Source organism: Anoplopoma fimbria, chromosome 23 (genome assembly GCF_027596085.1).
Source record: "Anoplopoma fimbria isolate UVic2021 breed Golden Eagle Sablefish chromosome 23, Afim_UVic_2022, whole genome shotgun sequence".
Classification (NCBI taxonomy): Eukaryota; Metazoa; Chordata; class Actinopteri; order Perciformes; family Anoplopomatidae; genus Anoplopoma; species Anoplopoma fimbria.
In genome coordinates, this window is record NC_072471.1 from 9852696 (window position 1) to 9876064 (window position 23369).

General features: G+C 43.5%; 1 protein-coding gene and 38 non-coding genes across 39 annotated transcripts in view; all 39 read left to right on the forward strand.

Moving 5' to 3' along the window:
* LOC129112474 (ELKS/Rab6-interacting/CAST family member 1-like) overlaps positions 1–23369 on the forward strand; it is a 153536-nt gene that overhangs the window by 116307 nt on the left and 13860 nt on the right. Inside the window, exons 20-21 of the mRNA XM_054624589.1 lie at positions 15262–15365; positions 21062–21251. Coding sequence (XP_054480564.1) covers positions 15262–15365; positions 21062–21251 — 294 coding nt within the window. The remainder of the gene's footprint in view (positions 1–15261; positions 15366–21061; positions 21252–23369) is intronic.
* Positions 70–179, forward strand: trnal-caa (transfer RNA leucine (anticodon CAA)). The gene is made up of 2 exons: positions 70–107; positions 134–179. It is a non-coding gene; the product is annotated as a tRNA-Leu (tRNA).
* On the forward strand, positions 428–537 carry trnal-caa (transfer RNA leucine (anticodon CAA)). The gene is made up of 2 exons: positions 428–465; positions 492–537. It is a non-coding gene; the product is annotated as a tRNA-Leu (tRNA).
* On the forward strand, positions 786–895 carry trnal-caa (transfer RNA leucine (anticodon CAA)). The gene is made up of 2 exons: positions 786–823; positions 850–895. It is a non-coding gene; the product is annotated as a tRNA-Leu (tRNA).
* trnal-caa (transfer RNA leucine (anticodon CAA)) lies at positions 1147–1256 on the forward strand. Its single transcript has 2 exons — positions 1147–1184; positions 1211–1256. It is a non-coding gene; the product is annotated as a tRNA-Leu (tRNA).
* Positions 1505–1614, forward strand: trnal-caa (transfer RNA leucine (anticodon CAA)). The gene is made up of 2 exons: positions 1505–1542; positions 1569–1614. It is a non-coding gene; the product is annotated as a tRNA-Leu (tRNA).
* Positions 1866–1975, forward strand: trnal-caa (transfer RNA leucine (anticodon CAA)). Its single transcript has 2 exons — positions 1866–1903; positions 1930–1975. It is a non-coding gene; the product is annotated as a tRNA-Leu (tRNA).
* trnal-caa (transfer RNA leucine (anticodon CAA)) lies at positions 2224–2333 on the forward strand. Its single transcript has 2 exons — positions 2224–2261; positions 2288–2333. It is a non-coding gene; the product is annotated as a tRNA-Leu (tRNA).
* trnal-caa (transfer RNA leucine (anticodon CAA)) lies at positions 2586–2695 on the forward strand. The gene is made up of 2 exons: positions 2586–2623; positions 2650–2695. It is a non-coding gene; the product is annotated as a tRNA-Leu (tRNA).
* On the forward strand, positions 2947–3056 carry trnal-caa (transfer RNA leucine (anticodon CAA)). The gene is made up of 2 exons: positions 2947–2984; positions 3011–3056. It is a non-coding gene; the product is annotated as a tRNA-Leu (tRNA).
* Positions 3309–3418, forward strand: trnal-caa (transfer RNA leucine (anticodon CAA)). The gene is made up of 2 exons: positions 3309–3346; positions 3373–3418. It is a non-coding gene; the product is annotated as a tRNA-Leu (tRNA).
* trnal-caa (transfer RNA leucine (anticodon CAA)) lies at positions 3671–3780 on the forward strand. Its single transcript has 2 exons — positions 3671–3708; positions 3735–3780. It is a non-coding gene; the product is annotated as a tRNA-Leu (tRNA).
* trnal-caa (transfer RNA leucine (anticodon CAA)) lies at positions 4032–4141 on the forward strand. The gene is made up of 2 exons: positions 4032–4069; positions 4096–4141. It is a non-coding gene; the product is annotated as a tRNA-Leu (tRNA).
* Positions 4390–4499, forward strand: trnal-caa (transfer RNA leucine (anticodon CAA)). Its single transcript has 2 exons — positions 4390–4427; positions 4454–4499. It is a non-coding gene; the product is annotated as a tRNA-Leu (tRNA).
* On the forward strand, positions 4751–4860 carry trnal-caa (transfer RNA leucine (anticodon CAA)). The gene is made up of 2 exons: positions 4751–4788; positions 4815–4860. It is a non-coding gene; the product is annotated as a tRNA-Leu (tRNA).
* On the forward strand, positions 5113–5222 carry trnal-caa (transfer RNA leucine (anticodon CAA)). The gene is made up of 2 exons: positions 5113–5150; positions 5177–5222. It is a non-coding gene; the product is annotated as a tRNA-Leu (tRNA).
* On the forward strand, positions 5471–5580 carry trnal-caa (transfer RNA leucine (anticodon CAA)). Its single transcript has 2 exons — positions 5471–5508; positions 5535–5580. It is a non-coding gene; the product is annotated as a tRNA-Leu (tRNA).
* On the forward strand, positions 5833–5942 carry trnal-caa (transfer RNA leucine (anticodon CAA)). Its single transcript has 2 exons — positions 5833–5870; positions 5897–5942. It is a non-coding gene; the product is annotated as a tRNA-Leu (tRNA).
* Positions 6191–6300, forward strand: trnal-caa (transfer RNA leucine (anticodon CAA)). The gene is made up of 2 exons: positions 6191–6228; positions 6255–6300. It is a non-coding gene; the product is annotated as a tRNA-Leu (tRNA).
* Positions 6553–6662, forward strand: trnal-caa (transfer RNA leucine (anticodon CAA)). The gene is made up of 2 exons: positions 6553–6590; positions 6617–6662. It is a non-coding gene; the product is annotated as a tRNA-Leu (tRNA).
* Positions 6914–7023, forward strand: trnal-caa (transfer RNA leucine (anticodon CAA)). Its single transcript has 2 exons — positions 6914–6951; positions 6978–7023. It is a non-coding gene; the product is annotated as a tRNA-Leu (tRNA).
* On the forward strand, positions 7275–7384 carry trnal-caa (transfer RNA leucine (anticodon CAA)). Its single transcript has 2 exons — positions 7275–7312; positions 7339–7384. It is a non-coding gene; the product is annotated as a tRNA-Leu (tRNA).
* On the forward strand, positions 7633–7742 carry trnal-caa (transfer RNA leucine (anticodon CAA)). The gene is made up of 2 exons: positions 7633–7670; positions 7697–7742. It is a non-coding gene; the product is annotated as a tRNA-Leu (tRNA).
* trnal-caa (transfer RNA leucine (anticodon CAA)) lies at positions 7991–8100 on the forward strand. Its single transcript has 2 exons — positions 7991–8028; positions 8055–8100. It is a non-coding gene; the product is annotated as a tRNA-Leu (tRNA).
* Positions 8353–8462, forward strand: trnal-caa (transfer RNA leucine (anticodon CAA)). The gene is made up of 2 exons: positions 8353–8390; positions 8417–8462. It is a non-coding gene; the product is annotated as a tRNA-Leu (tRNA).
* trnal-caa (transfer RNA leucine (anticodon CAA)) lies at positions 8710–8819 on the forward strand. Its single transcript has 2 exons — positions 8710–8747; positions 8774–8819. It is a non-coding gene; the product is annotated as a tRNA-Leu (tRNA).
* Positions 9068–9177, forward strand: trnal-caa (transfer RNA leucine (anticodon CAA)). The gene is made up of 2 exons: positions 9068–9105; positions 9132–9177. It is a non-coding gene; the product is annotated as a tRNA-Leu (tRNA).
* On the forward strand, positions 9426–9535 carry trnal-caa (transfer RNA leucine (anticodon CAA)). Its single transcript has 2 exons — positions 9426–9463; positions 9490–9535. It is a non-coding gene; the product is annotated as a tRNA-Leu (tRNA).
* Positions 9783–9892, forward strand: trnal-caa (transfer RNA leucine (anticodon CAA)). The gene is made up of 2 exons: positions 9783–9820; positions 9847–9892. It is a non-coding gene; the product is annotated as a tRNA-Leu (tRNA).
* Positions 10144–10253, forward strand: trnal-caa (transfer RNA leucine (anticodon CAA)). Its single transcript has 2 exons — positions 10144–10181; positions 10208–10253. It is a non-coding gene; the product is annotated as a tRNA-Leu (tRNA).
* trnal-caa (transfer RNA leucine (anticodon CAA)) lies at positions 10502–10611 on the forward strand. The gene is made up of 2 exons: positions 10502–10539; positions 10566–10611. It is a non-coding gene; the product is annotated as a tRNA-Leu (tRNA).
* trnal-caa (transfer RNA leucine (anticodon CAA)) lies at positions 10864–10973 on the forward strand. Its single transcript has 2 exons — positions 10864–10901; positions 10928–10973. It is a non-coding gene; the product is annotated as a tRNA-Leu (tRNA).
* On the forward strand, positions 11226–11335 carry trnal-caa (transfer RNA leucine (anticodon CAA)). Its single transcript has 2 exons — positions 11226–11263; positions 11290–11335. It is a non-coding gene; the product is annotated as a tRNA-Leu (tRNA).
* On the forward strand, positions 11584–11693 carry trnal-caa (transfer RNA leucine (anticodon CAA)). The gene is made up of 2 exons: positions 11584–11621; positions 11648–11693. It is a non-coding gene; the product is annotated as a tRNA-Leu (tRNA).
* On the forward strand, positions 11942–12051 carry trnal-caa (transfer RNA leucine (anticodon CAA)). Its single transcript has 2 exons — positions 11942–11979; positions 12006–12051. It is a non-coding gene; the product is annotated as a tRNA-Leu (tRNA).
* Positions 12300–12409, forward strand: trnal-caa (transfer RNA leucine (anticodon CAA)). The gene is made up of 2 exons: positions 12300–12337; positions 12364–12409. It is a non-coding gene; the product is annotated as a tRNA-Leu (tRNA).
* Positions 12663–12772, forward strand: trnal-caa (transfer RNA leucine (anticodon CAA)). Its single transcript has 2 exons — positions 12663–12700; positions 12727–12772. It is a non-coding gene; the product is annotated as a tRNA-Leu (tRNA).
* trnal-caa (transfer RNA leucine (anticodon CAA)) lies at positions 13020–13129 on the forward strand. Its single transcript has 2 exons — positions 13020–13057; positions 13084–13129. It is a non-coding gene; the product is annotated as a tRNA-Leu (tRNA).
* trnal-caa (transfer RNA leucine (anticodon CAA)) lies at positions 13365–13474 on the forward strand. Its single transcript has 2 exons — positions 13365–13402; positions 13429–13474. It is a non-coding gene; the product is annotated as a tRNA-Leu (tRNA).

The window sequence follows — 23369 nt, forward strand, 5'->3', positions numbered from 1 at the left end:
GATCAAGGCAACCCATTATGCCTATTAACATGTAAGCTGTGAACCCCAGACAGACAGCAAGGTTCACATGTCAGGATGGCCGAGTGGTCTAAGGCGCCAGACTCAAGGTTGATTCCTTCCTCAGCAAAGAGACTTCTGGTCTCCAAATGGAGGCGTGGGTTCAAATCCCACTTCTGACAAACCATTTTACCTGCATGTTTCATCCCTGTAGTTTGGCAATGCAGATATCTCTCCTGTGGTTTCTGTAGAAAACAAGTTTTCCTCGGATTCTACGCGTACAGTAGGTGTGTACAGTTAGGGTTATGGATGCGTACAGGGTGACGACATTTTTGTTATGTGGAGTAGAGCAGGTCCTGGTGATCAAGGCAACCCATTATGCCTATTAACATGTAAGCTGTGAACCCCAGACAGACAGCAAGGTTCACCTGTCAGGATGGCCGAGTGGTCTAAGGCGCCAGACTCAAGGTTGATTCCTTCCTCAGCAAAGAGACTTCTGGTCTCCAAATGGAGGCGTGGGTTCAAATCCCACTTCTGACAAAATTTTACCTGCATGTTTCATCCCTGTAGTTTGGCAATGCAGATATCTCTCCTGTGGTTTCTGTAGAAAACAAGTTTTCCTCGGATTCTACGCGTACAGTCTGTGTGTACAGTTAGGTTAAGTTTAGGGACGGTAGTGTGACGACATTTTTGTTACGTGGAGTAGAGCAGGTCCTGGTGATCAAGGCAACCCATTATGCCTATTAACATGTAAGCTGTGAACCCCAGACAGACAGCAAGGTTCACCTGTCAGGATGGCCGAGTGGTCTAAGGCGCCAGACTCAAGGTTGATTCCTTCCTCAGCAAAGAGACTTCTGGTCTCCAAATGGAGGCGTGGGTTCAAATCCCACTTCTGACAAAAATTTTACCTGCATGTTTCATCCCTGTAGTTTGGCAATGCAGATATCTCTCCTGTGGTTTCTGTAGAAAACAAGTTTTCCTCGGATTCTACGCGTACAGTCTGTGTGTACAGTTAGTGTTAAGTTTAGGGACGCGTAGTGTGACGACATTTTTGTTACGTGGAGTAGAGCAGGTCCTGGTGATCAAGGCAACCCATTATGCCTATTAACATGTAAGCTGTGAACCCCAGACAGACAGCAAGGTTCACGTGTCAGGATGGCCGAGTGGTCTAAGGCGCCAGACTCAAGGTTGATTCCTTCCTCAGCAAAGAGACTTCTGGTCTCCAAATGGAGGCGTGGGTTCAAATCCCACTTCTGACAAACCATTTTACCTGCATGTTTCATCCCTGTAGTTTGGCAATGCAGATATCTCTCCTGTGGTTTCTGTAGAAAACAAGTTTTCCTCGGATTCTACGCGTACAGTCTGTGTGTACAGTTAGGGTTATGGACGCGTACAGGGTGACGACATTTTTGTTACGTGAAGTAGAGCAGATCCTGGTGATCAAGGCAACCCATTATGCCTATTAACATGTAAGCTGTGAACCCCAGACAGACAGCAAGGTTCACCTGTCAGGATGGCCGAGTGGTCTAAGGCGCCAGACTCAAGGTTGATTCCTTCCTCAGCAAAGAGACTTCTGGTCTCCAAATGGAGGCGTGGGTTCAAATCCCACTTCTGACAAACCATTTTACCTGCATGTTTCATCCCTGTAGTTTGGCAATGCAGATATCTCTCCTGTGGTTTCTGTAGAAAACAAGTTTTCCTCGGATTCTACGCGTACAGTCTGTGTGTACAGTTAGGTTAAGTTTAGGGACGCGTAGTGTGACGACATTTTTGTTACGTGGAGTAGAGCAGGTCCTGGTGATCAAGGCAACCCATTATGCCTATTAACATGTAAGCTGTGAACCCCAGACAGACACCAAGGTTCACGTGTCAGGATGGCCGAGTGGTCTAAGGCGCCAGACTCAAGGTTGATTCCTTCCTCAGCAAAGAGACTTCTGGTCTCCAAATGGAGGCGTGGGTTCAAATCCCACTTCTGACAAACCATTTTACCTGCATGTTTCATCCCTGTAGTTTGGCAATGCAGATATCTCTCCTGTGGTTTCTGTAGAAAACAAGTTTTCCTCGGATTCTACGCGTACAGTCTGTGTGTACAGTTAGGGTTATGGATGCGTACAGGGTGACGACATTTTTGTTACGTGAAGTAGAGCAGGTCCTGGTGATCAAGGCAACCCATTATGCCTATTAACATGTAAGCTGTGAACCCCAGACAGACAGCAAGGTTCACCTGTCAGGATGGCCGAGTGGTCTAAGGCGCCAGACTCAAGGTTGATTCCTTCCTCAGCAAAGAGACTTCTGGTCTCCAAATGGAGGCGTGGGTTCAAATCCCACTTCTGACAAAAAAAATTTACCTGCATGTTTCATCCCTGTAGTTTGGCAATGCAGATATCTCTCCTGTGGTTTCTGTAGAAAACAAGTTTTCCTCGGATTCTACGCGTACAGTCTGTGTGTACAGTTAAGGTTAAGTTTAGGGACGGTAGTGTGACGACATTTTTGTTACGTGGAGTAGAGCAGGTCCTGGTGATCAAGGCAACCCATTATGCCTATTAACATGTAAGCTGTGAACCCCAGACAGACAGCAAGGTTCACCTGTCAGGATGGCCGAGTGGTCTAAGGCGCCAGACTCAAGGTTGATTCCTTCCTCAGCAAAGAGACTTCTGGTCTCCAAATGGAGGCGTGGGTTCAAATCCCACTTCTGACAAAAAATTTACCTGCATGTTTCATCCCTGTAGTTTGGCAATGCAGATATCTCTCCTGTGGTTTCTGTAGAAAACAAGTTTTCCTCGGATTCTACGCGTACAGTCTGTGTGTACAGTTAGTGTTAAGTTTAGGGACGCGTAGTGTGACGACATTTTTGTTACGTGGAGTAGAGCAGGTCCTGGTGATCAAGGCAACCCATTATGCCTATTAACATGTAAGCTGTGAACCCCAGACAGACAGCAAGGTTCACCTGTCAGGATGGCCGAGTGGTCTAAGGCGCCAGACTCAAGGTTGATTCCTTCCTCAGCAAAGAGACTTCTGGTCTCCAAATGGAGGCGTGGGTTCAAATCCCACTTCTGACAAACCATTTTACCTGCATGTTTCATCCCTGTAGTTTGGCAATGCAGATATCTCTCCTGTGGTTTCTGTAGAAAACAAGTTTTCCTCGGATTCTACGCGTACAGTCTGTGTGTACAGTTAGTGTTAAGTTTAGGGACGCGTAGTGTGACGACATTTTTGTTACGTGGAGTAGAGCAGGTCCTGGTGATCAAGGCAACCCATTATGCCTATTAACATGTAAGCTGTGAACCCCAGACAGACAGCAAGGTTCACCTGTCAGGATGGCCGAGTGGTCTAAGGCGCCAGACTCAAGGTTGATTCCTTCCTCAGCAAAGAGACTTCTGGTCTCCAAATGGAGGCGTGGGTTCAAATCCCACTTCTGACAAACCATTTTACCTGCATGTTTCATCCCTGTAGTTTGGCAATGCAGATATCTCTCCTGTGGTTTCTGTAGAAAACAAGTTTTCCTCGGATTCTACGCGTACAGTCTGTGTGTACAGTTAGGGTTAAGTTTAGGGACGCGTAGTGTGACGACATTTTTGTTACGTGGAGTAGAGCAGGTCCTGGTGATCAAGGCAACCCATTATGCCTATTAACATGTAAGCTGTGAACCCCAGACAGACAGCAAGGTTCACCTGTCAGGATGGCCGAGTGGTCTAAGGCGCCAGACTCAAGGTTGATTCCTTCCTCAGCAAAGAGACTTCTGGTCTCCAAATGGAGGCGTGGGTTCAAATCCCACTTCTGACAAAAAATTTTACCTGCATGTTTCATCCCTGTAGTTTGGCAATGCAGATATCTCTCCTGTGGTTTCTGTAGAAAACAAGTTTTCCTCGGATTCTACGCGTACAGTCTGTGTGTACAGTTAGGTTAAGTTTAGGGACGCGTAGTGTGACGACATTTTTGTTACGTGGAGTAGAGCAGGTCCTGGTGATCAAGGCAACCCATTATGCCTATTAACATGTAAGCTGTGAACCCCAGACAGACAGCAAGGTTCACCTGTCAGGATGGCCGAGTGGTCTAAGGCGCCAGACTCAAGGTTGATTCCTTCCTCAGCAAAGAGACTTCTGGTCTCCAAATGGAGGCGTGGGTTCAAATCCCACTTCTGACAAACCATTTTACCTGCATGTTTCATCCCTGTAGTTTGGCAATGCAGATATCTCTCCTGTGGTTTCTGTAGAAAACAAGTTTTCCTCGGATTCTACGCGTACAGTCTGTGTGTACAGTTAGGGTTATGGACGCGTACAGGGTGACGACATTTTTGTTACGTGAAGTAGAGCAGATCCTGGTGATCAAGGCAACCCATTATGCCTATTAACATGTAAGCTGTGAACCCCAGACAGACAGCAAGGTTCACCTGTCAGGATGGCCGAGTGGTCTAAGGCGCCAGACTCAAGGTTGATTCCTTCCTCAGCAAAGAGACTTCTGGTCTCCAAATGGAGGCGTGGGTTCAAATCCCACTTCTGACAAACCATTTTACCTGCATGTTTCATCCCTGTAGTTTGGCAATGCAGATATCTCTCCTGTGGTTTCTGTAGAAAACAAGTTTTCCTCGGATTCTACGCGTACAGTCTGTGTGTACAGTTAGGTTAAGTTTAGGGACGCGTAGTGTGACGACATTTTTGTTACGTGGAGTAGAGCAGGTCCTGGTGATCAAGGCAACCCATTATGCCTATTAACATGTAAGCTGTGAACCCCAGACAGACAGCAAGGTTCACCTGTCAGGATGGCCGAGTGGTCTAAGGCGCCAGACTCAAGGTTGATTCCTTCCTCAGCAAAGAGACTTCTGGTCTCCAAATGGAGGCGTGGGTTCAAATCCCACTTCTGACAAACCATTTTACCTGCATGTTTCATCCCTGTAGTTTGGCAATGCAGATATCTCTCCTGTGGTTTCTGTAGAAAACAAGTTTTCCTCGGATTCTACGCGTACAGTCTGTGTGTACAGTTAGTGTTAAGTTTAGGGACGCGTAGTGTGACGACATTTTTGTTACGTGGAGTAGAGCAGGTCCTGGTGATCAAGGCAACCCATTATGCCTATTAACATGTAAGCTGTGAACCCCAGACAGACAGCAAGGTTCACCTGTCAGGATGGCCGAGTGGTCTAAGGCGCCAGACTCAAGGTTGATTCCTTCCTCAGCAAAGAGACTTCTGGTCTCCAAATGGAGGCGTGGGTTCAAATCCCACTTCTGACAAACCATTTTACCTGCATGTTTCATCCCTGTAGTTTGGCAATGCAGATATCTCTCCTGTGGTTTCTGTAGAAAACAAGTTTTCCTCGGATTCTACGCGTACAGTCTGTGTGTACAGTTAGGGTTATGGACACGTACAGGGTGACGACATTTTTGTTACGTGGAGTAGAGCAGGTCCTGGTGATCAAGGCAACCCATTATGCCTATTAACATGTAAGCTGTGAACCCCAGACAGACAGCAAGGTTCACCTGTCAGGATGGCCGAGTGGTCTAAGGCGCCAGACTCAAGGTTGATTCCTTCCTCAGCAAAGAGACTTCTGGTCTCCAAATGGAGGCGTGGGTTCAAATCCCACTTCTGACAAACCATTTTACCTGCATGTTTCATCCCTGTAGTTTGGCAATGCAGATATCTCTCCTGTGGTTTCTGTAGAAAACAAGTTTTCCTCGGATTCTACGCGTACAGTCTGTGTGTACAGTTAGGGTTAAGTTTAGGGACGCGTAGTGTGACGACATTTTTGTTACGTGGAGTAGAGCAGGTCCTGGTGATCAAGGCAACCCATTATGCCTATTAACATGTAAGCTGTGAACCCCAGACAGACAGCAAGGTTCACCTGTCAGGATGGCCGAGTGGTCTAAGGCGCCAGACTCAAGGTTGATTCCTTCCTCAGCAAAGAGACTTCTGGTCTCCAAATGGAGGCGTGGGTTCAAATCCCACTTCTGACAAACCATTTTACCTGCATGTTTCATCCCTGTAGTTTGGCAATGCAGATATCTCTCCTGTGGTTTCTGTAGAAAACAAGTTTTCCTCGGATTCTACGCGTACAGTCTGTGTGTACAGTTAGGGTTATGGACGCGTACAGGGTGACGACATTTTTGTTACGTGGAGTAGAGCAGGTCCTGGTGATCAAGGCAACCCATTATGCCTATTAACATGTAAGCTGTGAACCCCAGACAGACAGCAAGGTTCACCTGTCAGGATGGCCGAGTGGTCTAAGGCGCCAGACTCAAGGTTGATTCCTTCCTCAGCAAAGAGACTTCTGGTCTCCAAATGGAGGCGTGGGTTCAAATCCCACTTCTGACAAAAAATTTTACCTGCATGTTTCATCCCTGTAGTTTGGCAATGCAGATATCTCTCCTGTGGTTTCTGTAGAAAACAAGTTTTCCTCGGATTCTACGCGTACAGTCTGTGTGTACAGTTAGGGTTAAGTTTAGGGACGCGTAGTGTGACGACATTTTTGTTACGTGGAGTAGAGCAGGTCCTGGTGATCAAGGCAACCCATTATGCCTATTAACATGTAAGCTGTGAACCCCAGACAGACAGCAAGGTTCACCTGTCAGGATGGCCGAGTGGTCTAAGGCGCCAGACTCAAGGTTGATTCCTTCCTCAGCAAAGAGACTTCTGGTCTCCAAATGGAGGCGTGGGTTCAAATCCCACTTCTGACAAACCATTTTACCTGCATGTTTCATCCCTGTAGTTTGGCAATGCAGATATCTCTCCTGTGGTTTCTGTAGAAAACAAGTTTTCCTCGGATTCTACGCGTACAGTCTGTGTGTACAGTTAGGGTTAAGTTTAGGGACGGTAGTGTGACGACATTTTTGTTACGTGGAGTAGAGCAGGTCCTGGTGATCAAGGCAACCCATTATGCCTATTAACATGTAAGCTGTGAACCCCAGACAGACAGCAAGGTTCACCTGTCAGGATGGCCGAGTGGTCTAAGGCGCCAGACTCAAGGTTGATTCCTTCCTCAGCAAAGAGACTTCTGGTCTCCAAATGGAGGCGTGGGTTCAAATCCCACTTCTGACAAACCATTTTACCTGCATGTTTCATCCCTGTAGTTTGGCAATGCAGATATCTCTCCTGTGGTTTCTGTAGAAAACAAGTTTTCCTCGGATTCTACGCGTACAGTCTGTGTGTACAGTTAAGGTTAAGTTTAGGGACGGTAGTGTGACGACATTTTTGTTACGTGGAGTAGAGCAGGTCCTGGTGATCAAGGCAACCCATTATGCCTATTAACATGTAAGCTGTGAACCCCAGACAGACAGCAAGGTTCACCTGTCAGGATGGCCGAGTGGTCTAAGGCGCCAGACTCAAGGTTGATTCCTTCCTCAGCAAAGAGACTTCTGGTCTCCAAATGGAGGCGTGGGTTCAAATCCCACTTCTGACAAACCATTTTACCTGCATGTTTCATCCCTGTAGTTTGGCAATGCAGATATCTCTCCTGTGGTTTCTGTAGAAAACAAGTTTTCCTCGGATTCTACGCGTACAGTCTGTGTGTACAGTTAGGGTTATGGACGCGTACAGGGTGACGACATTTTTGTTACGTGGAGTAGAGCAGGTCCTGGTGATCAAGGCAACCCATTATGCCTATTAACATGTAAGCTGTGAACCCCAGACAGACAGCAAGGTTCACCTGTCAGGATGGCCGAGTGGTCTAAGGCGCCAGACTCAAGGTTGATTCCTTCCTCAGCAAAGAGACTTCTGGTCTCCAAATGGAGGCGTGGGTTCAAATCCCACTTCTGACAAACCATTTTACCTGCATGTTTCATCCCTGTAGTTTGGCAATGCAGATATCTCTCCTGTGGTTTCTGTAGAAAACAAGTTTTCCTCGGATTCTACGCGTACAGTCTGTGTGTACAGTTAGGGTTATGGACGCGTACAGGGTGACGACATTTTTGTTACGTGGAGTAGAGCAGGTCCTGGTGATCAAGGCAACCCATTATGCCTATTAACATGTAAGCTGTGAACCCCAGACAGACAGCAAGGTTCACCTGTCAGGATGGCCGAGTGGTCTAAGGCGCCAGACTCAAGGTTGATTCCTTCCTCAGCAAAGAGACTTCTGGTCTCCAAATGGAGGCGTGGGTTCAAATCCCACTTCTGACAAACCATTTTACCTGCATGTTTCATCCCTGTAGTTTGGCAATGCAGATATCTCTCCTGTGGTTTCTGTAGAAAACAAGTTTTCCTCGGATTCTACGCGTACAGTCTGTGTGTACAGTTAGTGTTAAGTTTAGGGACGCGTAGTGTGACGACATTTTTGTTACGTGGAGTAGAGCAGGTCCTGGTGATCAAGGCAACCCATTATGCCTATTAACATGTAAGCTGTGAACCCCAGACAGACAGCAAGGTTCACCTGTCAGGATGGCCGAGTGGTCTAAGGCGCCAGACTCAAGGTTGATTCCTTCCTCAGCAAAGAGACTTCTGGTCTCCAAATGGAGGCGTGGGTTCAAATCCCACTTCTGACAAAAATTTTACCTGCATGTTTCATCCCTGTAGTTTGGCAATGCAGATATCTCTCCTGTGGTTTCTGTAGAAAACAAGTTTTCCTCGGATTCTACGCGTACAGTCTGTGTGTACAGTTAGGGTTATGGACGCGTACAGGGTGACGACATTTTTGTTACGTGGAGTAGAGCAGGTCCTGGTGATCAAGGCAACCCATTATGCCTATTAACATGTAAGCTGTGAACCCCAGACAGACAGCAAGGTTCACCTGTCAGGATGGCCGAGTGGTCTAAGGCGCCAGACTCAAGGTTGATTCCTTCCTCAGCAAAGAGACTTCTGGTCTCCAAATGGAGGCGTGGGTTCAAATCCCACTTCTGACAAAAAATTTTACCTGCATGTTTCATCCCTGTAGTTTGGCAATGCAGATATCTCTCCTGTGGTTTCTGTAGAAAACAAGTTTTCCTCGGATTCTACGCGTACAGTCTGTGTGTACAGTTAGGGTTATGGACGCGTACAGGGTGACGACATTTTTGTTACGTGAAGTAGAGCAGATCCTGGTGATCAAGGCAACCCATTATGCCTATTAACATGTAAGCTGTGAACCCCAGACAGACAGCAAGGTTCACCTGTCAGGATGGCCGAGTGGTCTAAGGCGCCAGACTCAAGGTTGATTCCTTCCTCAGCAAAGAGACTTCTCGTCTCCAAATGGAGGCGTGGGTTCAAATCCCACTTCTGACAAACCATTTTACCTGCATGTTTCATCCCTGTAGTTTGGCAATGCAGATATCTCTCCTGTGGTTTCTGTAGAAAACAAGTTTTCCTCGGATTCTACGCGTACAGTCTGTGTGTACAGTTAGGGTTATCAACGCATACAGGGTGACGACATTTTTGTTACGTGGAGTAGAGCAGGTCCTGGTGATCAAGGCAACCCATTATGCCTATTAACATGTAAGCTGTGAACCCCAGACAGACTGCAAAGTTCACATGTCAGGATGGCCGAGTGGTCTAAGGCGCCAGACTCAAGGTTGATTCCTTCCTCAGCAAAGAGACTTCTGGTCTCCAAATGGAGGCGTGGGTTCAAATCCCACTTCTGACAAAAAATTTACCTGCATGTTTCATCCCTGTAGTTTGGCAATGCAGATATCTCTCCTGTGGTTTCTGTAGAAAACAAGTTTTCCTCGGATTCTACGCGTACAGTCTGTGTGTACAGTTAGGGTTATGGACGCGTACAGGGTGACGACATTTTTGTTACGTGAAGTAGAGCAGATCCTGGTGATCAAGGCAACCCATTATGCCTATTAACATGTAAGCTGTGAACCCCAGACAGACAGCAAGGTTCACCTGTCAGGATGGCCGAGTGGTCTAAGGCGCCAGACTCAAGGTTGATTCCTTCCTCAGCAAAGAGACTTCTGGTCTCCAAATGGAGGCGTGGGTTCAAATCCCACTTCTGACAAACCATTTTACCTGCATGTTTCATCCCTGTAGTTTGGCAATGCAGATATCTCTCCTGTGGTTTCTGTAGAAAACAAGTTTTCCTCGGATTCTACGCGTACAGTCTGTGTGTACAGTTAGGTTAAGTTTAGGGACGCGTAGTGTGACGACATTTTTGTTACGTGGAGTAGAGCAGGTCCTGGTGATCAAGGCAACCCATTATGCCTATTAACATGTAAGCTGTGAACCCCAGACAGACAGCAAGGTTCACGTGTCAGGATGGCCGAGTGGTCTAAGGCGCCAGACTCAAGGTTGTTTCCTTCCTCAGCAAAGAGATTTCTGGTCTCCAAATGGAGGCGTGGGTTCAAATCCCACTTCTGACAAACCATTTTACCTGCATGTTTCATCCCTGTAGTTTGGCAATGCAGATATCTCTCCTGTGGTTTCTGTAGAAAACAAGTTTTCCTCGGATTCTACGCGTACAGTCTGTGTGTACAGTTAGGGTTATGGACGCGTACAGGGTGACGACATTTTTGTTACGTGGAGTAGAGCAGGTCCTGGTGATCAAGGCAACCCATTATGCCTATTAACATGTAAGCTGTGAACCCCAGACAGACAGCAAGGTTCACCTGTCAGGATGGCCGAGTGGTCTAAGGCGCCAGACTCAAGGTTGATTCCTTCCTCAGCAAAGAGACTTCTGGTCTCCAAATGGAGGCGTGGGTTCAAATCCCACTTCTGACAAAAAATTTTACCTGCATGTTTCATCCCTGTAGTTTGGCAATGCAGATATCTCTCCTGTGGTTTCTGTAGAAAACAAGTTTTCCTCGGATTCTACGCGTACAGTCTGTGTGTACAGTTAGGGTTAAGTTTAGGGACGCGTAGTGTGACGACATTTTTGTTACGTGGAGTAGAGCAGGTCCTGGTGATCAAGGCAACCCATTATGCCTATTAACATGTAAGCTGTGAACCCCAGACAGACAGCAAGGTTCACCTGTCAGGATGGCCGAGTGGTCTAAGGCGCCAGACTCAAGGTTGATTCCTTCCTCAGCAAAGAGACTTCTGGTCTCCAAATGGAGGCGTGGGTTCAAATCCCACTTCTGACAAACCATTTTACCTGCATGTTTCATCCCTGTAGTTTGGCAATGCAGATATCTCTCCTGTGGTTTCTGTAGAAAACAAGTTTTCCTCGGATTCTACGCGTACAGTCTGTGTGTACAGTTAAGGTTAAGTTTAGGGACGCGTAGTGTGACGACATTTTTGTTACGTGGAGTAGAGCAGGTCCTGGTGATCAAGGCAACCCATTATGCCTATTAACATGTAAGCTGTGAACCCCAGACAGACAGCAAGGTTCACCTGTCAGGATGGCCGAGTGGTCTAAGGCGCCAGACTCAAGGTTGATTCCTTCCTCAGCAAAGAGACTTCTGGTCTCCAAATGGAGGCGTGGGTTCAAATCCCACTTCTGACAAACCATTTTACCTGCATGTTTCATCCCTGTAGTTTGGCAATGCAGATATCTCTCCTGTGGTTTCTGTAGAAAACAAGTTTTCCTCGGATTCTACGCGTACAGTCTGTGTGTACAGTTAGGGTTATGGACGCGTACAGGGTGACGACATTTTTGTTACGTGAAGTAGAGCAGATCCTGGTGATCAAGGCAACCCATTATGCCTATTAACATGTAAGCTGTGAACCCCAGACAGACAGCAAGGTTCACCTGTCAGGATGGCCGAGTGGTCTAAGGCGCCAGACTCAAGGTTGATTCCTTCCTCAGCAAAGAGACTTCTGGTCTCCAAATGGAGGCGTGGGTTCAAATCCCACTTCTGACAAACCATTTTACCTGCATGTTTCATCCCTGTAGTTTGGCAATGCAGATATCTCTCCTGTGGTTTCTGTAGAAAACAAGTTTTCCTCGGATTCTACGCGTACAGTCTGTGTGTACAGTTAGGGTTATGGACGCGTACAGGGTGACGACATTTTTGTTACGTGAAGTAGAGCAGATCCTGGTGATCAAGGCAACCCATTATGCCTATTAACATGTAAGCTGTGAACCCCAGACAGACAGCAAAGTTCACATGTCAGGATGGCCGAGTGGTCTAAGGCGCCAGACTCAAGGTTGATTCCTTCCTCAGCAAAGAGACTTCTGGTCTCCAAATGGAGGCGTGGGTTCAAATCCCACTTCTGACAAAAAATTTTACCTGCATGTTTCATCCCTGTAGTTTGGCAATGCAGATATCTCTCCTGTGGTTTCTGTAGAAAACAAGTTTTCCTCGGATTCTACGCGTACAGTCTGTGTGTACAGTTAGGGTTAGCGACGCGTACAGTGTGACAACATTTTTGTTACGTGGAGTAGAGCAGGTCCTGGTGATCAAGGCAACCCATTATGCCTATTAACATGTAAGCTGTGAACCCCAGACAGACAGCAAGGTTCACCTGTCAGGATGGCCGAGTGGTCTAAGGCGCCAGACTCAAGGTTGATTCCTTCCTCAGCAAAGAGACTTCTGGTCTCCAAATGGAGGCGTGGGTTCAAATCCCACTTCTGACAAACCATTTTACCTGCATGTTTCATCCCTGTAGTTTGGCAATGCAGATATCTCTCCTGTGGTTTCTGTAGAAAACAAGTTTTCCTCGGATTCTACGCGTACAGTCTGTGTGTACAGTTAGGTTAAGTTTATGGACGCGTACAGGGTGACGACATTTTTGTTACGTGGAGTAGAGCAGGTCCTGGTGATCAAGGCAACCCATTATGCCTATTAACATGTAAGCTGTGAACCCCAGACAGACAGCAAGGTTCACCTGTCAGGATGGCCGAGTGGTCTAAGGCGCCAGACTCAAGGTTGATTCCTTCCTCAGCAAAGAGACTTCTGGTCTCCAAATGGAGGCGTGGGTTCAAATCCCACTTCTGACAAAAATTTTACCTGCATGTTTCATCCCTGTAGTTTGGCAATGCAGATATCTCTCCTGTGGTTTCTGTAGAAAACAAGTTTTCCTCGGATTCTACGCGTACAGTCTGTGTGTACAGTTAGGGTTAGCGACGCGTACAGTGTGACAACATTTTTGTTACGTGGAGTAGAGCAGGTCCTGGTGATCAAGGCAACCCATTATGCCTATTAACATGTAAGCTGTGAACCCCAGACAGACAGCAAGGTTCACCTGTCAGGATGGCCGAGTGGTCTAAGGCGCCAGACTCAAGGTTGATTCCTTCCTCAGCAAAGAGACTTCTGGTCTCCAAATGGAGGCGTGGGTTCAAATCCCACTTCTGACAAACCATTTTACCTGCATGTTTCATCCCTGTAGTTTGGCAATGCAGATATCTCTCCTGTGGTTTCTGTAGAAAACAAGTTTTCCTCGGATTCTACGCGTACAGTTAGGGTTAGCGACGCGTACAGTGTGACGACATTTTTGTTACGTGGAGTAGAGCAGGTCCTGGTGATCAAGGCAACCCATTATGCCTATTAACATGTAAGCTGTGAACCCCAGACAGACTGCAAGGTTCACATGTCAGGATGGCCGAGTGGTCTAAGGCGCCAGACTCAAGGTTGATTCCTTCCTCAGCAAAGAGACTTCTGGTCTCCAAATGGAGGCGTGGGTTCAAATCCCACTTCTGACAGATCATGTTTCATCCCTGTAGTTTGGCAATGCAGATATCTCTCCTGTGGTTTCTGTAGAAAACAAGTTTTCCTTGGATTCTACGCGTACAGTTAGGGTTAAGTTTAGGGACGCATAGTGTGACGACATTTTTGTTACGTGGAGTAGAGCAGATCCTGGTGATCAAGGCAACCCATTATGCCTATTAACATGTAAGCTGTGAACCCCAGACAGTGTGAAATCATGAGAACATAGTAAACCAAAGTTCTCATCATGGGTCCTTTAATAGGTCTTACATCCTGATTCATTAGTTGACAACCAAATAATTAGGTGTTTGTCCCGGTGGCAGGTCTTTTGGCCAATTGATCCATCGGTGTGGCATTTTCAATGTCAGTGTTTTGAGAAGTCAAACAAGTGAATTCATGTCAAAATTCAGTTTTTTATATAGAGAACTGTTTGCAGTGCAATGTTGAGTTGCAAACCACGTGCAAAGCAGAAAATCTATTTAGAGTTTTGGAGACTTAAGCTCAGGGTTTTGTTGACCGAGTGTCAGTTTCAATAATTGTGCTTTACATGTCATTTCAGTGTGTTGGGAATTGAATAAAAAAAACCTTTAAAATACTGGTATCTGGATATTATTTAAAAATAAAAGCATTTTCAGATTAATTTTCATATTTTTTGTGTCATACTTTCTTTCTCTGCGTTGTGTTCTTTCTTGTTTTGTTAACAAAAGATAATTTGTTGACTTAAGTTTACATGCTACTGGACGAGGAAGTAACAGACGGAAACAAATAATAATCACTCCACAGCTGTTATTTTGTTTGTGTGTGTGTGTGTGTGTGTGTGTGTGTGTGTGTGTGGATGTCTGCAAAAGTTTGTGTGTGTGTTTTTTTTTTATGTTTACAAGTGCTGCGGGGACTCCAGGTCCTGTACTTATGTGGTTTCAAGATGAACTGCTTACTCTCCATGTTTGTTTTAAATATATGTGTGTGTTTAATTTTAAAGCTGTCTTTAAAAAAACAAGGAAATGAATAATGTTTGTGTTCAGCCAGGGGAGACTCTCTTCAACTTGACTTATGTACATAGACACACACACACTTGTATGGTCCCCACATACACGCAGTGTGAAACACATTTTTAGCACCACTATCTCATCTCAGAAACACATTCACACACTCTTGCAAAAATGCAGTGTTTCATTTAGCTTTCAAACAAACAATATGAAAGTTTTCATTCACATTCTCTTTCACGTTTTTTCTCTCTCTCTCTCTCTCACACACACACACACACACACACACACACACACACACACACACACACACACACACACACACACACACACACACACACACACACACACAACCTTAGTCTGGCCCGCTTAAGCCCCTGTTCCTTGCAGGGCTCAGCGAGAGGCTAAAGGGATTTAGATTGTACAAGACTGACAGATTTAGACTGACTCCCTCCCTCACGTTCTCTCACACCCTTGTTCTTTCCAGGCCACTGTAAAATGTAAAGTTAAACTCCAACATGTGAAACAGATGGAGCAGCAAGAGAGGAATAGAGAGGATAGGAAAGGAAAGGAGGAGAGAATAAAGTACATTAGGGAGAAGAGTGAAGAGATTGGAGAGATGAGAGTGTCGGATGAAAGAAAAGGAGAGGAAATAGAAAAGACAGAAGTCTACTGTATATGTTTGTCCATCAAAGTGCTCCTATAAGTGTGTGTATGTACAGTACATGAAGTGATGTACAGGTATTTGTGTATGTGTTTGTGTGGGTTCTAATTGTTTGTGACTCTTTCTCTCTCTGTAGACTCAAAACCGGATGAAGCTGATGGCGGACAACTATGAGGACGACCACCTGAAGGTTTCCACTCCAAACTCAGAGCAGCCCAACAATCACAAGCCCTCCCCGACCAGGTAAGATCTCTCCCATTTTCTAAATGTTCTAATCATTTTCATTAACAAGTCTTTTTTCAAGGGAAAGACAGCAAGTCACACTTTCATGTATTTGAACTCAGTGTAACAGTTACATGAACTTACTTTATTTGTTTCAAATATTACTAGCTAACACGTTTTTCCTGCGCTTACTATGTTTTACTAAAATGTTCTGCTTCACCAACTAACTTCCTGCTTTCTCCAAACTCACGCTGCGGTTGGACCAAACTAACCAATAGGATGATGAGGAGGGTATCTGGGCCTAGCGAGCCACAGGCCTTCTTTCTCTCTCTCGGTCCGCCATTTTGTACAGAAGGGTGAGCGTCTTCTTTATCTGGATCAGATACGCGTTTGGATGTTCTCTTCATTCGTCTTCCATTTTTTTCCGTCTGCTTTTCTTTTGTTTCATCCGTGAGCTTGTGAGCTGGTTCTGGTGTTGTGATACTGTCATATCATTTTCGTCATGCTCATTTCTTACGTTCTTTCATCAACATTCCCTCTTGAAACTCTTCTTCTTCCTGAGTTTTTCCTTCTCTCTAGTAATTTAGTCTAAAGTTAGTCATTTCTTGATCTCTCGTGTGAGTGACCACAATTGATTTTCCGGTGTTTTTTTTTCAACGTCCACTATCTTATCTAAAAAGGAATGCTTTCGAATCAACTCTTGAATTATGTGCATTATTATCATCTTTTGATATCAAGTCATCTTCATCTTCTGAGGATCATTCCATCCACAATCTTCATTTGCTTTATTTATATCCTGCTCTCTTTTGTGTGGGTATGTTTATGTTTTATCATCTCTTCTTTCCACCCACATTCAACGTTTTGATGATTTCTCTGGACATTTTTTTCTCATATTTTGCCATATAGATTCTATCATCCTCTACATCAAGCCTAATAAATTGGTGCTTCCAGCCCTAATTTCACTAAACTAAACTAGTGCAGGTGGCTGCTTCTTGACTCAATACAAGAGATTAAGTGGTGTAGAAATGCAAGAAAATTGTTTTAAACTACCTTTTTTTTCTGGGGAAGGACCCAGCAGACCCCACTGCCAATTATGTATCTTTCCATATTTGCGTACCCATTTTTCAACATACCCAGGCGCTCATGGTGAGCACCATAGATCTGTCTTACCCTATGTTTTAAAGAAACAGATATGCAGTCTAATATCTGGAGTGTAAGTCAAAAATAGTTGAATAGTTGAATCAGTGCATCTCTTTTCTCATTGGATGCTTAATGTTTCAGTCTTTGTCTTCTTTTATGACATGCTTTTTCTCAGCCGGACCTGCTCTATGTGTGGGATATAGTGGAAGATTTAGGAAAGCTGCTGCTCTTTACCAAAATACTAAGTAAAGTGATTTATTTTTTCTCTTGACACTGCCCTAAACTTAATTACACAATAGGGTTTTCTAGTATTTTTAAGGCCCAAAGGTCATTTATTGCACATGCATGACAACTTTCAAGTTGAGCAAGAACTGAAACCACTCAAATTAATCTGAACACATCTTATTTAGAATTAAGTTAAAAAAAAAACACTTGAAAATCTTTATGTTTCAACAATTACCTTGAATAATACAACTGTTAATACTGGAGATGAATATCTAACGTCACTTCCGGTAAAATTCTTAAGACAAGTTCATTTGTTTTGAAAGATATGAAATAATGTCATGCTGAAAGTATTTTTAAAGTTTGGTCTCACATTACTAAAAGGGTTTGATCTACTGACAGGACAGTGGAGGCAACACCACATATGAGTAGCACATGCTGGTTTTAGGGGCAGCTCATTTCCACCAGTGGGATTTCCCATTGCGATGATAAAAGCCCAAAAGTTCAACAGCAGATCTAAGTCTGACCCTGGTTATTAATTAGCGGTAGCACCTTCCTGCTGGGGGAGGCAGGCCAGTCTACCTTTCTTTATGTCTTCATGAGTATTCACATTTACAGTACGGACACACTTCTCCTTGGTGAGTAAGGCGGGTAATTCGCCATAGCACATTACATCAGAACAGTGAGTGATTGTGTCTCTTTCAATAAGGGAATTCTGTTCAACAGTTGGAGAATGAAATGCTTCAGAAACAACTGAAACACAGGAGAGCACTCTTAACACACATCCAGCATTGTTGAGGAACTTTTTATGGTATATTGCATTTTATATGGTCGTCGGTGGTATTAGATGCACCAGTGAAAAAAGACAGGGAAGAGGTGAAAATGTGTTTTTCTGTAAAGGAGTTCAGTGTTTTAGTTCATGATTAACGATTCAAAGGTCTGACTTGTTATATCAAACAGGATCTCATAACGTTGATCTGTATGACTTTTTTTTAATTAAAGCTACACTAAAGGTAAGAGAAATATTTGATTTTGACATGACATTACTGCTGATATTAGATACATTATTTGTGTAGTTAGTTATTCATAACTTACTTGACAGTATATTTTCAGAAAACTGGAAGAACATTTCTTCTTCTGTGATTAAAGAGATTTGGGTTATTTGTTATATGAAATGATATGATACGACATTGTTATATGATATGATATATATCATCATATAACGTTGCCATGGAAGGTTTTTTTGAAAAGGTGGCCAGTGTGTGGGGCCACCTGAATGTCCCTCTTTGGAGTAGTTTCATTGCACAGTAAGGGTCTGGTAGGCAGGCATGGGAGGCTATTAAAGAAGCACAAACACACACGCACAGCGGCGTAGAAAATTATGGCTCCTCTGGGATTGTTTCATAGTACAGTAAGACATTGGAGAACTCTGTGGACTTATTAAACAAACGCACACTGCATACGTTGACCATTGCAGGTTGTGTAACACAATAAAAACATGGCATAAGCATACTGTACAACTTTATAAAATCAGTAAATCCAAAGGCTTAAAGTCCTGCAAAGACTTTCAAAAGGCAGTGTTATCTTTGTTATTATTACTAGCATAAATTCAGGCTTATTTTTCAATACTTGTTTCTGTTAGTCATTAAATATTTCTTGGAAAAGCGAAAGAAAACACTGGTGTTATTTCTCTCTTAATGTCTTCCTTATATCGCCATCATTCCTTCCATTATTTCTGTCTGTTTCTCATTTGTCTTGCATTTGATCCATAGAGCTTTACTGCAGGTCTGGAAAGTGTGGACGGTCGTTTTTTTTTTCAAGCTTTCTGACAGAATAGTCTGGAATAGAAAGTGTGAGAGAACAGCTGTTGCACATATGTTGAGCATGTTTTTAAAACATTAAAGCCAGATTTTAAGAGATGTGTTCGCATATTGGCATATACACGACAGTCTCGCAGCGATAACGTCCTTGTTGCATTGCTGCTGTCAGCATACATCATAACATACAGCAACAGAGGTGTTGTGAAATGCAGAATGTGTTGGCTCCCTGCAGCCTTTTACTCTATCATTTTGTCTTTGCTTCTCTTTCCGTTTCCCTCTCTCCTCCGGAGGGAAATGTTCAGTAATGTATTTCTTAATGGACTGTAACCTACTGGCAGGTCCTCACTGGAAAATACTGTAACTAGAACTATTTACAACTTTGATAACGACCCTGTATGAATGAGTGTGTGTGTGCTTGTGTGTTTTTTCTGTGTCGTAACGTGTTTGTGGCTCTGCTGTATGTACTGTACTGTGTGGGTATGTGCACTGGGTTTGCTTGTGTGAAAAACGAGCAGTTGTGAGCGAGGAAGGTGGCTACTCATGAACACACCAATGGGGATGGGCAAAAAAACACATAAAAATACACCTAGTGTGTGTGTGTGTGTGTGTGTGTGTGTGTGTGTGTGTGTGTGTGTGTGTGTGTGTGTGTGTGTGTGTGTGTGTGTGTGTGTGTGTGTGTGTGTGTGAGTGTGTCTTGTGTTTGCAGTAAATAAGGACTCAGAATCAAAAGTGACAGTTACTTTGATTTACTGTTTGCTTTCTTTGTTGCATGCAATTTTTTTCTCACAAAAAACACCCAGATCTAGTTATTTCATTTGTTTGCCAGGATGCTCCAACGTATTAAGTTACTGAATAATAAATGGTTGAATGTTATGTTATATTGGGACATGATCAATTTGCAGTTTGTTTTTTCACTGTTTTGACAGTTGAGGCTGGCTTTCAAATTTATAAAACATGTTAAAGCCATGTGTCTGGGAGAGATACATAATTTAAAATAAAATAAGCAAGAAATGAGATCATCAGAGTCCCTTTATTGAGTTCGGTGAATACAGCATGCAAGCAACAATGTACGACAAGGTATCTTTTATTTTCTATATTAATGTCTTTCTTTATCATGTTATATTTTACTATTTCATCTTTGCATAATGGCCACCAAAGCGAAAAAGAGGTGTCTTTAAAATCGTAATCTTTTTGTTGTCAGTTCAAACCATGCTTGGTATAGTCAAACCAGAGAGCAGTGAGCTGAAGTGGCATGGAGTGTCACTATGGTTACATCCAGTTTAATATTCCATGTTTAAACTATGCTTGAGGATCCTGATATAAATTTTTCAGACAAATCTGAATCAAGTATTTTAATAAACATGACATAATCCATACTGACTGAAAACCATGACACAGGATTACTCTGCTATCTGTCTGAATTAAATGCATGAAGAATAAAAGTCCAGTCAAAACAGATGACACATTTGCAATTCTTATATCCACAGTAAATGGTAAAGAGAGAATTATGTTAAACATGAGATGGAGAACAGATAGAGAGTGAATGGATCCTTCTGAGAAACTTGTGATTGTGTGTGTGGGCTGAGTGATGATGAGCATGGATCATGGGTGAGGACAGACCCCACTGGGACTGAATATACTTTACCAATACACACATACTCATACAAACTGACAGCCCTCTTAACATGCTTCCTCTGCACTTAAATCCTTCAATTCAAGTCTGTGTGTCTTATCTGTGTGCGTATGTGTCTCTTGGGGGGTTACTGTTAAGCTCGTCTGACCCTCTTTCCCACACAGACATCAGTTCTGGCCACTGTGAGACAAATTTCGCTGTTTAAACCTGGGAATCAGATTCAAAGCTGTTAACTGTCGATTGCAGTCTGGATCAATTCTCTATATTAAATCTGGAGAAATGTATTTGTGTGACAACGCTACTTTGCAGTTGGTTGAAAGTTCTCTGTTGATAAAAGGCCAGGTCAGAAGATACAGAAACATTTTGAATATGCTTCACTGTGCATCTTAAAGGTTTATTTTGTATATTAGTTTAAGCAGCAGCTTTCACATCATTCAAATAAAAAATAGAAGAAATGTGCTATTATCCTTGGTTTGAGAGAAATCTGACAAAACACTATTTCTCACAGTATTCAGGCTTCTTTTTGACTTTGTGGGACTTTTTTTACAAAATCCTATCATCTGTCATCTCTCCATTTCAATGTCTGTTTTCATCCTGCCTTATCCCATATGTATCCTATTTTAGCCCAACTCGAAAGTTTAGTCTCCATTAGCTCGTTTCGGCTTTGCACGAACTATTGTAGCGTAAGCATTATAATTAATGATTATCAAAGAATAAAATAATGACTTACAGTGTTAACTGTTCTCAGACGTCATCTTTCCATCTCTTGTGCAACTTAATGTGTGTTTCTAATCTGGTAAAATCTTTTAAACAATTATCATAGACAGTATAGACCTACGTTTTGTGTACAATGAAATTAGTCCCTCTCATTTTTGACCCCTATGCCCTTCCTTCCTCCTCCAGATCCTCTCTCCTCTCCTGGATCTCAATCAGAATCGCAGTAAACTGAAGCTGTACATCAGCCACCTGACCTCACTGTGTCAGGAGCGAGACCCAATCATACTGCAGGACTTCGCCCCGCCCCCCGCCTATCACCGCTCTGACTCCGCCTCCTGGCATACGCAGCTGCACAGCATGACACACGAACAGGTGAGACCATTTGTGTGCATCTTCTGTGTTTGTGTGTACTTCTGAAACATGAGGGGGGGAACATATTGCAATCGAATAATGTGAGGACATTTTATCACTCACAATTTATTAAATCCTAAAATCAGCGAGTGTGTGTTTCTGTGAGCTTGCTTGTGTGATGTGATGACTTGTGTGAGTTTGTGTCATTGCTCTCACCGTGTGCATGTGAGTCCATGTAACTGTTTGGATGTGTGTGTCTGCAGGAGTAGGGCACACACTGGTCGGTCTGGCAGGTTGTTGGAGCTGCCTTTGACATTATTGAAAAGATTTACTCCAGCGGGTCACCTGACGACAAGCTCCTGGCTGCAGAACAAATACTGCTTGAGACATTTTATTTCATAGGGAGTAAACTCTGCTTCAAGCTTTTGGCAGCAGCAGGAGGGTTGGTTCATATATGGAGCAAGGAGGCGAGAGAGGAGCTAATTTACTATTTAACTGTCGAAAGAGTTGTCAACTGTGAGTGGGAGGAGGGCAAAGAAAAGGGAAGTGAGGATACAGAAAGGTGAGGCTTAGGGGAAAGTTGGCTTGACTGCTCGCCTTGATGTAGCTGCATTGTCATGGTAACCCCGTTGTGTTTTCAGATATTGAATATAAGCAGTGTATTATTAAATTTAAAAACTTTTTGGTATGGCTTCTCCATGTCCCTCTCTCTTTTGCTCGTCTTTTTCCTCCATATTGAAAACATATCAGGCGATACATGGTCGCTACATGTGGTATACATTTAAAAAAGGGTAACTCTAGACACACACACATACTCAAAGAGAAATGTGACAGAGTGTGTGGTTGGGGTACAGCAGGACTAGTTTCCTAAAGATCTCATGAAAGACCTATTGTATGTCTTCATGCTGGGAAATGTCTCTGTTTGTCTGAGTGCTTCAAATATGGCACAGTATGCTATGGTGTCACTTTAAATAAACTTTGGATACACTTAATTAAGATGTAATTTAATCACTGTGTACATTAAAGGCACAGTATGGGTGACTTCCACGGAGAGACAATTACTGTACGTATTTTTCATCATCTGCCTGAATGCAGACAGTAAACTGTGGTCTGGAGGCCGCTGATCCACATTTTGAAAGAAAATCTTACTCTTGATTAAAACTAATCATGTGGGCAGGACGCTGTGAAAGCTTATCTAATAAGATTGAATGACTTTAAACGACCAACCATCATTCCTACCCTAAATTTATAAAAACATTTTCGAATATTGAAAACAATTCAACCAAATTATGCTCATGGCCACATCCAATTTACAAGGGAAGCAAAAAAATCTAACCAATTCACCACAGATCATTTATAATTTACATTACCGGTAAACACTGTCAAAGCATGCTACAGTGTGTGCATAGGCGCCTTCTGCACATTTTGATTCAGGTTCTTGATTTTAATAGTGCATCACACCTTTAAGTTAGCATTGCATGGTATAGAGCCGTTGCAACATATCTGCAGCATTGGAAAGGGACAACATTGATCGTGTCCTCCAGTTTGACCCATATGTATGTATGCTACAGAATGACTCATACTCTGATTTGCCGGTAAAGGGCTGGTTAAGTTTAGCCAGCTACTTGTTAAAGTTATGGGAATTTCAGTGATTGTTAAGGGCTGAACATTTGTTTTTAGTATGTGTGATTATTGTAAAATACAAAATTAGATACATAAGTTATTTTATAGAGTGCTCGTTGAATCGTTTGGTCAAAGTTAATTTCAATGCTTGCAGAGCAACTATTGGACTTTAATTCTAAGGTTTCGGCTTTTGGATGAAAACTATAAACTTTTCTTTCATCCTCTTCATCACGTTCTCTTCTGCCATCGCGCTCTCAGCTTTGGCTTTTCTTCAGTGTTTTTCTTTCCCCTAAGGAAGACCATTCCTCTTTCCCTTATTTTTCCTCTAAAGTGCCTCCATCACCATTACCTTTAACTCTCACCATCTCACTTACTGGATGTCAGTGTAGGTGTAAGAGCTCGAGAGTTTTTTAAATGCAAGTGGTTCTTTATTCTCTGTTTTTTTTTTTTTTTGGTGAGATGTTTCCCTTAACGACATCACAGTTTGAATCTTTCTGCCTCGCTCCGTCCAAACGT